General features: G+C 41.0%; 1 protein-coding gene across 1 annotated transcript in view; it reads left to right on the plus strand.

Moving 5' to 3' along the window:
* The window catches only part of MYO16 (myosin XVI), a 427643-nt gene that overhangs the window by 96603 nt on the left and 314316 nt on the right, over positions 1-16724 (plus strand). The window contains exons 5-6 of the mRNA XM_060128880.1: positions 8020-8128; positions 15039-15163. Coding sequence (XP_059984863.1) covers positions 8020-8128; positions 15039-15163 — 234 coding nt within the window. The remainder of the gene's footprint in view (positions 1-8019; positions 8129-15038; positions 15164-16724) is intronic.

The following is a 16724-nucleotide window of genomic DNA, read 5'->3' on the forward strand; positions in this document are numbered from 1 at the left end:
TGCCCTTGGTCGCAAAACCAGTGAGCCGAAACCTGGCACTCAGAGCCAGCCTTCCCTGAGGCCAAGCCAGATTCCCCCCATTTCTCCCGTTTTCCACCACCTCTAACCCACACCTCCCCATCCTTTGTGTTCCTGTGTTGCAGCTCCCTGTGTTCTAACGTTCCATTTTCCATTTTGTAATCGTTTCACCAAACTTTTTACCTTAATTAATGCAAAATAGTGGACAATACAGACGTACAAATTTACAGACTTCTTCTGTGTAAGAAACCCCATTTAGGTTTCTTGTTTTTATCTAAATATTTCCCTTTCTTTTGAGTGTGCATTGCTTGTAGGATAGAAAGTTTTCTTATTTAATATGAGACTCCATGAATAGTTCAGCAGTGAATATTATTGCATTTCCCAAACACAGGGTATTTTTGATCAAATGAATTGGAAAAATGTGGGGACAATTTTTAACTGGTTTCTTGGAGGTGATAAGCTACATGTACCCCCAAATTTTATAGGGTATGGATTATAGTACAAAGTATTTTACAATATAGTTTGCAGTCAAATTTAAATCAAACAATTTATGTAATGTGTCAGATGATTATATTTGCGAAAAACATAATGAAAATCAAATTAAGTTGTATTAGCCCTTTATGGTTTATTATGCCTGAATATGTAACTATGCCAATAGATTGGTTTTTACAATTTTTGCTCTTTCCTCCGTAGAGTTTGTGCTAAAATATTATAAGCACTTTAAAATATTAACAAAAATACAGTCCCAATTTTTAAATAGCCGAAGCACTTGAATAGATTATTTAGAAAAGGGATACAGTAGCCATGAACATGTTAAGAAATAGCTTTTCCTAGAATTAAAACTGCGAATTTTAAAAAGTTACAATTTTACAATATATACCTATATCACATCATCACGTTGTACATCTTAAAATTACACAGTGTTATATGCCAATTATATCTTAATAAAGCTGGAAAAAAAGAAAATAAATTCAAATAATGGAGCTCAAATTTTAAACAAGATTTTGAGAGCTTGTATTCTTCTGTGTTTGACATTCTATGTTTTATTCTATTCCAAGGGTCTGCAAACTAGGTAGGCCCCATGAGACAAATGTGGCCCACTCTCTGTTTTGATGGCCTGTAAGCTAACATTTCCATTTTTAAATGGTGGAAAATATCAAAAGAAGAAGAGGGACTTCCCTAAGAGTCCAGTGGGTAAGACTCCACGCTTCCACTGCAGGGGGCACTGGCTCGCTCCCTGGTCGGGGAACTAAGATCCCACATGCCGCGCAGTGTGGCCAAAAAATAAAATAAAATAAAGTTTATTTAAAAAAAAAGAATATTTTGTGATCTGTGAAAATTATGTGAAATTCAAATTTCAGTGTCCAAAATGAAAGTTTGATAAGAACAAAAAACAAAATGAAAGTTCTAACATTTCAAATTGTCAGTGATAAAATAAAAATAAAAAAATACATAAATAGAAAAAATATATATAAATACATAATTTAACAGTTTAATAATTCATTCATTTATTTACTAATAATTGTTTTCTGAGCACATAGAGCCTTTATTAGATCCCGGAGATATAGAAATATCAAAGTATTTTCTCTCATGGAGCTTGAAATCTAGTGTGGGATATTGTCAATAAGTACGTATGTGTGTGCTTAAGACATTGGATCATAATCATCACTGTGAGAAAATTAGAACAGAGTAAGGTGATGTGAAGTGATGAAGTATTGGGGGATGGGGACCTTTAAACAGCGATTCGATGAAGAAGCTATAAAGGAACAGCCATCTCAAGATGCCCAAGGGAGAAAGCGTTCCAGGCAGCTGGACCAGCAGGTGAAGTCAGTGGGAGCCGGGCATTACGTGAGGGACAGGAAGGAGGCCTGTGTGGCTGGAGGGCAGTGAGCCAGAGGCCGGTGGAAATAATGGGTTGGAGGGACGATGGGGTCCAGACGACGTGGCACTTGGAAGATGTGAGGGAGATTAGAGACACTCTCTGGTCTCACAGTACAATTCCCAGTGTCCTTAAAACAAAAGCTTACAGGATGCCAATAGCATGTTCTCTGTCCTAAAATAATTGCGTGTGTGTTATATATTAGTTTGGGATAACCTTTACCTTAGCACAGGAGTACAAAAATTTCCTATTCAAAGAAGAGAAACTCCTGGGATAAACAAGAATATAAAAAAGAATGTATAACTGAGTCACTTTGCTGTACAGCAGAAGTTAACACAACATTGTAAATCAACTCTACTTCAATTAAAAAAAGAAGAGAAACTCTCTGCAATTCAAAAGCACCAAATACCCACTCACATTTTTCTATTTTCCCTATCATGTTTTATGCCAGCATTTTTATATCTAAATGGAATATTTTGTGGCAAGGTGTTTGCAGACTAAATATTTTATTCCTCATCAGCAACTCTCCCAAACTTTGACCTTTCCAATACTCCAGTATTTCCAATAGTTTTAGCATCCCCTGGTGACTCTCATCTGAATTATTACTCTAATGAATGCTAAATTCTAACCTTATCATTCCTGCTACATGTACCAGTTGCTATTCTATCACAAGGAAGAGCTTTCTTCTCCCCTGTTGTCAGGGATTCATTTTGTTACTGATATCAGTATGAACCCATGGGTTCTCAGCTGCAACTTGACAGTCTAAAAACATCACTCAACCAAGTGATCAAAGTTACCTTCATCACCACCGGCATCAAGGAACATCAGGAATCTTCTGACACCTTTTTTTTTTTTTCCCAAGCTGCCTATGTCGTTTATTTAAAAAACAAAAACTCTTCAAAGACCACATACCACTGGATCAGACACCCTAACCTCCTGAGGTAACAATATTCATGGGGAAGCTAGGATTCAAATACAGGTTGTGGTCCAAAGTCAATATACTTTCTACTACATGCTCTTCTCACCTTTACATCATAGTTACACCACTTGCCCTGATGCCGGTGTGCAAATTTTTCCCATGGTTGTCACTCATTCCAGGACGAGGGAGAAAGCCCTCTCCATCTTCCTCTTCCAGTCAGATCACCACTGTAATGTCCCTTAAATCTTACTAAGAATAAAACCTCATTTAAACTAATTATAGGGAAGAATTGACTAACAGGAGTAAAATCCAACTTCCAGAAGCAGATTATGTATAACTTACAGTAACATAGTCTGTTAGGAACCCTTTGGAAGAAAAAGGCACTGTTCCCTTTTTGTAAAAATGTTTTAGTCTTACGTGGCAGAAACGACTTTGCAAATGTGATTAAGGATTTTGAGGTGGGAGAGAGATCTGGGTGGGCCTTAAATGAAAAGGCACCATGGGAAGAACACAGTATCCCCTCTGTGGTTGCCTGCCAAAAATCTCATCGGAAGGACCTATGAGAGAAGGTCTTAAAGAAGAAGACAGAAGAACTGTTTCAAGTGGAAGAAGGCTAAAGAGAAAGGAAAAGAAGATGCCCCAGGTAACGCCTCATTCTGTCCTGAGCCACGGGGTGATAGCGATCAAGGATGTCATTGAAAAAAATTAATGAAACTTGGATGTGGACTGTGCTTTATATAATGGAATTTAGTGATGCCAGACTTTCTGATTTTGATAACACTTACGCAAAAGAATATCCTTATTTTCATGATGTACATACTAAAATATTTAGGGGTAAAAGGACATGGTGCCTGTGACTCACTTTTACAAGATTCAGGAAAAATAAAAGAGACAGAGAAAGCAAAAATAGGGGAAAAGTGTAAATAATTGGTGAAGTTGGGTAAAGGGTTTCCTAGCGTTGCCATTATGCAGTTCTGCAAACTGAGTGGTTTCAAGCAACTTGTTGTCTCACAGTTCTGTAGGCCAGAGGTCCAAAGTCGAGGTGTTGGCAGGGTCGTGCTCCCTCTGAAACTTATGGGAAAGCATCCTTCTGTGTCTCTTTGAGCTCTTGGTGGTCTCAGGTACTCAATGGCTTGTGGCAGTGTCACTGCAATCTCTGCCTCGATCCTCACATGGCTGTCTCATCCTCTGTGTCTGTGTCGCCAATAACCCTCTTTCTGTAAGGACACCTGTCATTTACTTTACTCCAGAATGACTGCATCTTAGCTATTCTCATCAGCAGTGGTCCTATTTCCAAATAAGTTCACATTCACAGGTACCAGGGGTTAGGGCTTCAACATTGCTTTTTGGGGGGATGTAATTCAACCCATAACAGATATATAGGACTTCTTTGTACTGTTCTTGCAACTTGGAGTAAACTTGAAGTTATATCAAAATGAAAGGTTACTAAAATTATTTGCATATAAAAAGTGGTATTTGTGTGTATAGTGTTAGGTAGTGTTCTAATTTCATTCTTTTACATGTAGCTGTCCAGTTTTCCCAGCACCACTTATTGTAGAGGCTGTCTTTTCTCCATTGTATATTCTTGCCTCTTTTGTCATAAATTAGGTGACCATATGTGCATGGGCCTATCTCTGGGCTTTCTGTCTTGTACCATTGATCTATATTTCTGTTTTTGTGTCAGTACCATACTGTCTTGATTACTATAGCTTTGTAGTATAATTTGAAGTCAGGGAGCCTGATTCCTCCAGTTCCATTTTTCTTTCTCAAGATTACTTTGGCTGTTCGGGGTCTTTGGTGTTTCCATGTGAATTGTAAAATTTTGTTCTAATTCTGTGAAAGATGCCATCGGTAGTTTGATAGGGATTACATTGTGAGAGTAGCAGCGACATATATACACTATCAAATGTAAAATAGTTAGCTAGTGGGAAGTAGGCGCATAGCACAGGGATATCAGCTCGGTGCTTTGTGAAGACCTAGAGGGGTGGGATAGGGAGGGTGGGAGGGAGGCTCAAGAGGGAGGGGATATGGGGACATATGTATGCATATGGCTGATTTACTTTGTTGTACAACAGAAACTAACACAGTATTGTGAAGCAATTACACTCCAATAAAGTTTTATATTAAAAAAGTGGTATTTGCTTATTAAAGGTCCACCAGGTACCTGTCATTAAAATTTCAGTTTTAATGTGCTGGGGAATTATTACTAAATGAAACAATTGGCAAGTTTATTCATTGACATTAAATTGCTACATAAACTAATAAAATGTTTATTTACAGGAAATGTGCATTTATTTGTTCATATGTCATCTGACATGCAGTAAATAAGATTCCTACTTGAGAAGAATGAGGCATTTGAGTTCTATTTCCAATACTCCAGGAACAGAGTGTAGGACAAATTGGAGATGGGGTGGCCTTCCAGCTTGCATAATGAGAAAGGAAATGTATTCAGGGCTCCCAGTAGGAACTGTGCAGGCCTCAACTGCAAAAGCATTTGAGGAGTTTGCTTTTGCATAATATAACATTTACTTCCCTGATGAAACCAATCACGACGTGATTTATTTTCTTGAAGCCACAACCGAAGGACTTGCCTTACTCTTAGTTCCAGAGGGACCCATTAACAACACATTACCTTCTGAGTTAGTCAGACTAAGAGTAATAATCAGCCATGAATCTTATCAATGGGGTTTTTGTATATGTATGTACAATTTCAGAATTCTGAGTCAAGAAATACAGCTTTTTCAGGGGATCATGTAGATACGTGTTTTGTGGCACATGAATCAGCTCTTCTAGGGACATCTACTAAGACCAGATAGTTGAGTGGTGGGGGTAGAGCCACTGCAGCTGGGGTGTCTCACCCATGTCCAGTGGCAAGGAAAGAAAGAAAGGGAGGGAAGGAGGGGGGGAGGGGGGAGGGGAGGGGGAGGGGGAGGGAGGGGGAGGGAGTGGGGAGGGGAGGGAGGGGAGGGAGGGAGGGAGGGAGGGGAGGGAGGGAGGGAGGGAGGGACTGATGGAAAGGGGAAAGAGGGAGAAAAAGTCTCCCACAATTGTCATCCATCTAGAAAGAGTGAAGGCAGGAAACTTAAGTATGCATAGAGTGATTTTGTAATTTCATGTATATACTCTTAAAAATGAATGTCAGAAAATTTAGTTAAAAATAATTATCACGAAAAACATAATTCTTTGCCTCAATTTTTAGTAATTAGTATAAGTTCAACGTTTGCTTATTTTTCAGTTTGTTTCAGTCAATTGTTTTTAGGGCCTAATAGGTCCCAGGCACCGTTGGGCATGTGAAGAGGAATGAGATGTGATCTGTGATTAGGGAAGTTCCCGACCCCCCAGGAAGGTCTCTACAGGAAATAACACCTGGTCATTCAGCAGCACAGACCAGTGGGGGATTAATGGGTTGAAATGTCAATGAATGAACCCAACTAAAATATCCAGCACCGCATTTCAGTTTCACACTCTCTTTGAAAGAGCCTCATTACTCCTGAAAGAATAGAAAATATTCTCCCCCAGTGCCCCCTCTCCCTGGGCATCACGTTGCCCGCCTGTTTATTTTTGCTGTTATTGATAATACGTGACTCAATTATATTCACTGTCATCTGCCGCCCAGATGTTTGATATAGATAAGATCCTCTCTGAAAGGTCTATGCCTTGGCAAAAAAGAGTACCCTGATTATCTCCCACCTCTTAGTATTGAAATCAGCAAGGATGCCCTGTAGTTCTGTGTCTTAATTGATTCTTTAACCAATGAAGCTTGGGTAAATATGCAAAACGTTATTCTCCTGGCTGGAGACTAAAGGAAAGGAATCATTAGCAAAGTCTACTTAAGACTATTGCCTCAAGTAACTTCTTTTCAAACTCTGAATAACTGAAACAAAATGAAATGCACTAAGAAGATAATCTGAAATCTTTAGGACCTTGTAATGACGTTTGCCTTAGGTAAGGGAAATCTGAAATATCTAACTTGACCTGTTCAAATAAAGAAGTATCTTCATATGGTTCTAGAAAATATAATGTGGTTCACTCTGGATGGTAAGGTGAGCAGTACAACTTACGTGGAGGGAATATGCTACCACTTTGACCTACTTTTTAGTTTTCTTTTTACTATATTACAGCAGTCTTTTGGAAACCTGTGCAGACTTGCTAAGGCATAGGAAAGCAGTATATAGACACACACACACACACACACACACACACACACAAGGTAAAACCCCACATTTTAATATATAAAGCTATTAATGTGATGTTCCTTTTTATGTAAAGTTATGAATTTGGATATTATATGAACCATATTAACTGTATCCACATTGCAATACAGACTCCTATTCAGGAAGAAGATAGGGTGAAACTTTCATTTGTTTGGCCTGAGTTTAGTGACAGGTTATTGGGAGGAGGCATACGGGAAACCTTGCCTGATAAATTTTACGGAGCTCATTAAAGAATGTAGAGCAAGGGTGACAATTGATGTGACTACATTTTTAAGAATGAAAGCGCGTCTATCATTGTATTTAGGCTGGGATGCGCAAAGAGTCAAGCGGTGGGCTCAGAGGTGCTTGAGGGAGAGCCCTTTGAAGCTAAAAGGTGTGTGATAGTCGTATGTAATATGTTCCATCCATAAATGTCTACAGATTATGCTTTTTGTTGGAAAACAGTTTTTGGAAAGAGGAAAACCAACCAGAAGCCATTAGCTCAGCCTTTATGAAAACGACTGTCATGTGAGAACAGCTCTCAAATGAGTTTCTGTGGAGAGCAAGGAGCTTGAAGATTTAACAGGATAGTTTGGGGAAGATCAAAGTTCATACAAAGTTCTCCGTTCAGACTCTGAAGGCAGGGTCACTTCTGTTGTGTTAGGACCACCAGGCATGTCTAGGGCAGCCAGCATAGAGGCGTGCCCAGTTTAGCAGCCAGGGATTGGGTACTCTGGGTTTGGCAAGGGGTGTAGGGAGGAGTGTACTGGCGGCTAGGGTCTTGCCTGTCAAGGGTCAGTTGAACCTTTTTGGACCATGAGAGTTTCTCACAAAGTATGTAATATAATTTGTCTTAAAAAATAATTCCAATTTGCTATGTGATCCTGCCGGCTGTATCTAATGTAAACTTTTCTGGGTCTGTTTCCTCAATAAGACAGAAATGAAAGTTTGGATCTGCCTTCTATGTTAACGGTATATATAATGTTAAATTTGTTCGGTTTCACTTACAGGCTGGAGCTAATGTCCTTCTCCAGGACGTCAATGGAAATATCCCACTGGACTATGCCACGGAAGGGACAGAATCGAGCTCCATCCTGTTGACCTACCTGGATGAAAATGGTAGGCAGATGCTTTGAAAAACCATAGAAAGATAGAAGAAGAGATAGGGCGGTAGAATTTAAGTGTATATATTTTAGGTGTGCTTACATGATTTCAGACGGACGTCGTTTCCCTCAATTGTGTGAAATGGGGTCTTGTTCTGTGCAGCGTTTCATAGTTGGTTTAGTCAATGCAGTGTTGCAAGCTGGCAGAAATCTGGAGACCAACCGTGCAGGGACATTTTAACAGGCATCCAAAGTCCATAATTAGCCGGACTGTGTTTGTAATTATAATCTATTCTCCACTGGAAGGGGAAGGGAAGGGAAGCAGCACAACTGAATTTTGAGTTAATGAGCGTAAGGTCATGTGAAGTGTATTCTCTTAGGAGCATCCTGCCTCCGAAGAATCCCACTCAGGTGAGTGAGGACCAAAGTCAAGGGCAGTTTGCACAGCATCCCAACATCCACTCCTGGGGACACGTGGAAACTCAACCCTTGTCAGAAGAGAGCCCCACGGTCATGGTGCCGGCTGAAGCGATGAGGCCGGGCCCCCAAATGTGTTCGCTGACAAAGAACGTTTAATTGCACAGCCTGAGGGTATAATTTCACGAGTGAGTTCAGCCTTGGTGAAGTGTGAGGCGTTTGGAATCCTGAGCCCCATATGGTGTTAAACTAAGGGAGTATGCCCCGTCGTTTATTTTTCTTTCTTTCAGCTCTTCAGGTATAAAGAACACCAAAGAAATTCCAGTTCCTTCAAGTATGATCTTTTGTCAGAGAAAAAGGTCAACATATTTAAGAGGCACGTCGTGCCTGAGACCCTGTCCTTCTTGCCTCTAAGAAAAGCCTGCACGTCTGCCTCTTTGCTCTCTGTGCTCTGTACCTGCTCCAGATCACTTGTCTCCAAAGGTTTATTCTCAGGAGGGCTTAGAACAATAATTAGTGCTTAGCAGCCGTGGGTTCTTAAAAAAAAACTTGTCTCATTAATTCTGAAAGCAAGGTAAGCGATGTCATCTTCATTGGAGAAACTGTGAGCTGTGCCGTGGTTCTGAGGGTCACCAAGTCGTGGCCCCGGGTGACAGGCCGTGGGGTAGAGTCACTCCCTGGTACCCACTCCTACAGGAGGGACGTAGTGCTTTCTCGCATCTCGTCCGCTGTGACTTGTTCCACTGCTGGGAAGGTTATCATTTGGATCTTTGCAAAACTTAACCTGGAGCGCGCGATTCTGAATCCGAGTGAGGAACGCGGCTGTCTTATTTTTCTGTACCAGTTCTGTGGGATCGTTTCCTGTTCTCATTGTTCTGAAGTTGTAATAGCTACAGTCATGTATCTTTCCCTTTGGAAACTAAAATTAAGTATCTTTCTTTGCAAAAGAATGAACTTTACTTCTTCACCTTTCCAACTCATGGGAGCATTTTGTTTGCTAAGAACGCTGAGTGTTTGCAAGAGCAGTGTTACTATTCCATATAAAGAAAAATAAGTGTATTCCTTTAAGAGGCTGATTTAAAAATGATTAAGGAGGACTTCCCTGGTGGCGCGGTGGTTGAGAGTCCGCCTGCCGATGCGGGGGACGCGGGTTCGTGCCCCGGTCCGGGAAGATCCCACATGCCGCGGAGCGGCTGGGCCCGTGAGCCATGGCCGCTGAGCCTGCGCGTCCGGAGCCTGTGGTCCGCAACGGGAGAGGCCCGCGTACCGCAAAAAAAATAAATAAATAAATAAAAATAAAAAATAAAATAAAAATAAAAAATAAATGTATGCTTATGGGGCTTCCCTGGTGGCGCAGTGGTTGAGAGTCCGCCTGCCGATGCAGGGGACACGGGTTCGTGCCCCGGTCCGGGAGGATCCCACATGCCGCGGAGCGGCTGGGCCCGTGAGCCATGGCCGCTGAGCCTGCGCGTCCGGAGCCTGTGCTCCGCAACGGGAGAGGCCACAACAGTGAGAGGCCCGCGTACCGCAAAAAAAAAAAAAAGAAAAAGAAAAAGAAAAAAATGATTAAGGAAAAAATTGAGAAAGAGATACTGACTCTGAATGGTTAGGAGAAAATCTGTCACGACGATGGCTGTCACAATCCGTTTGTGAGATACATGTTTGCCAGAACAAATGCTCTTTAATATCTCTTACATTTTTAATTCTGTTTTCCATTTGTCCCTGCTGTTGCACTGGCCTCTGCCTTTCATCTCTCTGCACCTCCTTCACCCCATTCACAGTCTGGTTCCATTTCTGCCCACATCCTTCCTCCTTATCTGGATCAGCTGCCGTAGTTCCAGTAAATACTGTCTAATTCAATTTCTTCTCTGCATCCTCCCCTGTCCCGTTGGTGCGCTTTTAGAGTTATCGGTTGTGACAGCATGGGCTGATACTGTTAGAAATTTCTAATGTTCCAAGATGGGATTTTCATTATTTGGTGCACTGCGTTCTTCTCACCGGGCGGGGGAAAACCTTGAATTCTCACTCTGCATCATTCAGCTTCAAATCGGAGTACTTATCACACTGTCACACGAGGACACACGTGGGAGAAGACAGGCCAGGTAGCGAGCACGCCGATTACATGGAAAATCGCTGGTCACAGGTTCTAACTGTACTGTCACCGCCGGCATACGCTGTACCCCTGGTCGCGGCAATTAACCTCAGCTCACTGCCTGAGCTTCCCGGGCCGGAAAACAAGACAGCAAGGAGTTCTGATCAAGCATCTGATGCAGATGAGATCTCCGGTGCACGACAAGCCAGCTGGCGTTCAAGGAAAGCAACTGATTATTAAATGAGCCAGCAGAGAAAGGAAGCACTGCGGGGAGAGCTCAAGGTGTCCAGGAAAGATGCTCACCACGGAAAACAACATATAGGTCTATGTTTCCAAGTCCCTGAAGAGTAAAACAAACCCTTTTTGCTTTGCCCTTCATATAGCATCACCCGTGGCCCTTTCTCCTGTCTTTCAAATCCATCCTTTGAGAAAAAGGGCTCATAATTCTTCTGAGTTCCTAATTTCCTCTCCTGAGCCCACTGAAGTTCTGCTTCCTCCCCTACCGATCTGGACACGTCCCTACGGTGATTGCCTCTGCCCTCGGCTCTCTATCCAGCTGTCACTTTTCTGCTCTCCTGCATCATCTCCCTGTGACGTTCAGTGGCCTTGATCACACTCTCCTATGAAAAGACTCACCTGCTCTGATCTTCCCATAGCTTTTCTCCCTTCTTTTAGTTTCCTTTGGGGCACCACTTATGTTAGTTGTTCGCAAGGCTTTGTCTTTGAGCATCTTCTCTCTACACACTGTCCCTGGTCATCTTCCCCTCTTCCTAGTGTCCTTAGCAGCTACCTGACCCCAGGGTTACTCTTGCAGCTTAGATATCTTTCAAGACCTTCTGCATTGCACCTGCAATTTCATTACGTGTCTTGTATCTTTGACTTGTATGTCAGACGAGTTGAAATAACGTGTCCAGTGTGGACCTTCATGTTGTGCTTTCACACTCTCTCTGTATTCTCTTTACCTTTACACCCAGAAATCTGAGTATCTGAACATCACTTTTCTTCTCCTGAATCCCTCACGTCGAATTGTCACCAAATCTTACAGATTCTTTCCTTGACATCTTTCTAAGAAGTCCACATATCTCACCAGCCACGCTATTACTGCCCTAGTTAAAACCCCAGTCTTTCTATTTTGGAAGAGCCTTGGAAAATGGTCTTCTTAACTCCAGACTTAGCCCTCCCTCTGCATTTTTCAGAGACTCCCAGATTCATCAGTCTGCAAATGACCTTGAAGGTTTCTCCTGCTTAACAAAGTTCTTTCAAAATGCTGTTCCGTCACCAACCCCTTCAGAATCATCCCATTATTGGGGTGACAGTGATCCCGATTTGCCTGGGACAGTCCCACATTAAGCCTGTGGTCAGAGTTGGGGAACAGGATTCGGTAGAGGTTACAACACCATTTTGGCTTAAACTGGTTTATTTCTCTTTTGCTAGAACAACTTTCATCATTAGCCTGCTTAACTTTTTTGCTTCCCGTCAAGTCTTGGATCTCCTCGGAAGCTTCCCATAGTGACAAAAATTGAGATTAGATGCAATTCTCGGAGCTTAGGGAACCCCAGGGTACAGCCATGGGGTGGGTCATGTCATAGCATAGTGATAAAATTATCTGTGATAGCGGCACAGAATACCCCGGATACAGGATGGATAATGGAGAAGAGGAAACGCTGAATTGTTACAAAACAATATTACCTTGAGAGGGTCAGTTAAGGAAGGTTAAGATAAGGTTCAGATTGACTTGACATGTTAATGTACATTTATTGATACAATCAAATGTAATCAGGTAGCAGTAATTAGTATCACATGTAATAACTTGTGCATTTCAGGTAAATGATTGGTTTCTTATGTCCGAAATTAAACAAAAAATTACTAAATTCCTTTCAAAATAGTAAATCTAAGCAGGGCATGTATTAATTTTTTCAAGAAACAGTATGAAAATAAAACTGAACTTCTTTTCAGAAAGAGAGGATTGGCCCGTTATCCACTACGAAAGAATAGATTTCTTATGGGCTGTAGTCATCTTGTTTGGCTTTTTTCCAGAAGCATCTTAAGAAATTTGACCAAGAAGTGAGGGAATTTCCATTCTATTGTCTTACCAAAAATAGATCTGTGGGTTTTTTTTCCCCGAACATGTCGGAAAAAATCTAAAACTCACATCTTAATCGGTATCATATTTGATTCAAAATACAGTTTTAAAATAATGGGGTACAATGTCATAATATTCCCCTCATATCTTCACAACAGTCACCAGAAATAGATTGTTTCCACCTAATATGTTGTAATGTGCATGAGTCTGAAATGAGTGACAGCTAATCTCTTTTAATTTGTGTCTTTCATCTTTGAGCCCTATTCTTTTTTTATCACTCAATTTTAATTACATGTTTAAATAATTCTCTAAAAGATGCATACCACTTCAGTGAACATGCAATATTATACAAGTTAAAATAATATGGCCTTAGGGTAGGGCAGCCGTTAGGTTTTTCTGCTACTTCAGCATATGCAAAATTGAACACTGACATCTGAGAAACAGTGTTTTCCAGATATTACTCACGTGTCAAATTCCATAATCCTAAAAATAGGAATAGAGTGACAGTTTCAGCTGGTTGTTTAGAAACCTCCAACATGCCTATTAGGGAGATCTGTTAGTTCTTCTGCAATGGCTTCTGATGATGAGGAAGCTGAGATGTGGCTTTGGTGTTTCTCATTCATGTTTCTACTAAAATGGGTTTGCTTTGAACTGAGTGTTTGAAACAAGCTACACTATTCAAATACTGCATTTGGCTTTATTTCGTTTGGTTTTTCCCTGCCTCCTTATTGTAAAGAAAAACACTCCTAAATGCGTGGCAGGTGATCCATGTACCAGAAGGCTGACTGATAGTGAAATGACAGGTCCCTTTCATTGAGTGCTTCCTGCAAGCTAAATCCTGTTTTATATGCTGTATGTGTTTTGACTCATTCTCACGACAACTGGTGAAATAAACTGTCAGCCCCTTTTGCAGATGAGGAAACTGAGGCAGAGGATAAGTTACCTGCCTCCACTGCCACAAATAGTAAGTGCAAGACACAGGCTGGGAGAACAAGGGATGCAGGGAGGCAGGCGTGGTGCGCTCTAGGGGGACATGACAGCCGATGGGCACCATGCTGCGCTGTGCCACACAGACAGGTCTTATAAACGCTGCCCATAGCTTTGTTCCTTTGGGATATGTATTATTATCTGAGTGACGGAGGATACAGACAGTCAGGCTAAGTCACTTTCCAGGAGTCACCCTGGGGAGGTCGGCCACAGACCAGGCACAGCCAGGAGGATCACTCCAGCCTTTTTGCTCTAGCCCACTGCTCTCTCTCCATGTTTGTGGCAAGGACTCAATCAGATAAGAGATAGAAATTGCTCAGAAGTGTGGCTGGCTCATAGCAAACACTTGCTGAGGGACAGAGGTCATCTCCTCAGCAGCAGCAGAATCATCTCCATCAGCATCATTGATCTCACTATGACTGTCATTATTACTTTCACTTGGAATGAGGTGGATTATTTCCCCTTAGTAAACACCTATTATGTCCAGGAACCAACGTTAGGAGCAGGGGATGCAGAAATGCAGAGATATACGCTACCGTGGAGATTACACCACCATGAAAGCTCAGGTTGAAATATATACTGAATAGAGGTATAAGCAGGTGAGCTGAACTGAGTCTTCTCTGCATAAACCACCCACCTCATTGAAGCCGGGCTATCAGTCTTCACTCAATTTTAGTTTATTTCTCCTTATTAGCATTAAGAGTCATGAAACCATCATTTGGAGTATCCTTTAAAAAATAATTTGAAGGAAAGTTGCAAAAAGAGTACAGAGAGGTCCCAGATACCCTTCATGCAGTTTCCCCTAGCATTACAAATGTACATAGCCGTGGTGCATTCATCCACACTAAGAAGTTAACATTGGTACAATATTATTAAGTAAACTACAGGCTTTATTCAGAATTTTCCAGTTTTCCCGCTAAATCCTTTTTCTATTCCAGGACACTGCATTGCTTTTAGGAGCAACTATTTTAATGAGGAGAATCATAGGGAACAGAAAGTATGTCTTTACAACTCATTTCAATTCAGTGCAGGTACTTTACCATACTTTGGGCAGTCTATGCTGATGATTTATACTAAAACAGAAATCCACTGAAAGCCTGCCATGGGTAAGGCATCTTATCACATTTTGGGATATAATAAGAGGAAAATTATTCAAGACTCTAGCTGGAAATAAGACTGCATGCCAAGAGAAACAATTGCGGATGCTTTGAGTGAGAGTTCAAATTGGAAGAGGAGCTTCAAAGAGGAAGGAACACGTTGAAAAATATAAGATAAAATTAAATTTTTACCCCCTGCAGCTGAGGAGCAGTGTACATTCTGTTTGAAGAAGGCTCTTTTCCCCCCTAGGAGTGGATCTGACATCACTGCGGCAGATGAAGCTTCAGAGACCAATGAGTATGCTAACAGACGTCAAACACTTCTTGTCATGTGGAGGAAATGTTAATGAGAAAAATAATGATGGCGTAACACTGGTAAGTTCCACGCTTCACTAGGAGACACTGCTTAAGTTGAGAACGTACGTTGATTTCTAAAACATAGAATTATACACAATTAACTTCTAAATAATGTTTTTTATTTTTCTGATTTAAAAGTAATACATATTTATTGCAGAAATTTTGCAAAGAGGAAAATGCAAATCACTTATACCATCACCCAACGTTTATCTGTTGATATATTCTCTTTAAGCCTTTCTTGTATGCATGTTTTTCCTACAAATTTAGAGTCATTTTTATCCATTATTTTGTCAATGTAATTTTTGAGATGGAAAAATGGAGAGTGTTTTCATTTTAATTTTAAGCAAAAGAAACTGAGTTACTCTGATGAATGAATTTCTAAATTCAAGCAAACTCCTGTCATTCCTTTTCTTTTTTTGCTATCAGGCACAGCTGCAGAAAATTAAACACACAACAATTAAACTTGGATTAATTTTAATGTAAACACAATGTCTAATCACCAAAATAAGAACGTTTGGTCCTATTGACCCATAAAAATTACCTGGGCTGGGCATGCTGGGGTTAAAATGAATGATTGTGGAAATACATAAATGTATTAAGTTTCAGGAAAGTAAATTAGGGCAGCAGAAGGGATTATGAGCTCTGAAGCATGGGGTGCATAGAATTTGGTTGGAACCAATTTTAGAAAGTGGTCCAGTTTCTACAACATGGGGAAAATATGGTGTGAGGTTGAGCACGGTAGATGAGGAAAGCAACGTAACCACATGGATATGAGTTGTGTGACACGTGACAGCTTTCTAGACTTATTAAGTGCAAAGTAAGTGCCTTGAGACTTCTCGATAGAATCATCTTCCTAGATACTGATGTTGGCCTTTGGGATGTAAATTTCAGAAGACTATCAAAAATGGAACTCTAAGCTGTGGGAAAAGAAAACAGAGCATGTTTAGAGTTTATTGAAAAATAACACATTCAAATGGAAAAACATTCCAGCTAGTTTATTGAGGAACTATTTACTGACCGTGACCTGTGAACAAAATCGTAGTGAACAAAACCACAGAAGTCCTCTTGTCATGGGCTCACATTTCATTGGGGGAAGACAGGTAATATACAACATAAATGAGCTAAATATATAGCATATTACTAATAATAAATGCAAATGAGAAATAGTAAAACAAGACGGGGCATGCTGGGTATACAGTTGACATTTTGCGTAGGTAGACAGGTAAAGTCTCACTCTCGAGAAGAGTTCCAAGTGATGGCCTGAAAGAAGTCTGCGCACACTGTAGGTGTGAAGGAGGAGCATTCTAGGCTAAATGGTGTAAGTGCAAAGGCCCTGAGGCAGGGCCAGGTATGGTGTGATTGATAAACAGCACGGAGGCTAGTGTGGATGAGCAGGGAAAACAGGAGGAGAGGGGTAACCAGGACCAGATCACACAGCATCTTGTGGGCCTGTGCGAGGACTGTGGCAGTTACGCTGTGTGAGATGAGAATAGATTGAAGAGTTCTGAAGAGAGGATCCTACTCCTGTTCTAAAAGGATCCCTCATTCTGACTGCTGTGATAAGGATGGACTGTCAAAG

The sequence above is a fragment of the Lagenorhynchus albirostris genome, chromosome 18, assembly GCF_949774975.1.
Source record: "Lagenorhynchus albirostris chromosome 18, mLagAlb1.1, whole genome shotgun sequence".
Lineage (NCBI taxonomy): Eukaryota > Metazoa > Chordata > Mammalia > Artiodactyla > Delphinidae > Lagenorhynchus > Lagenorhynchus albirostris.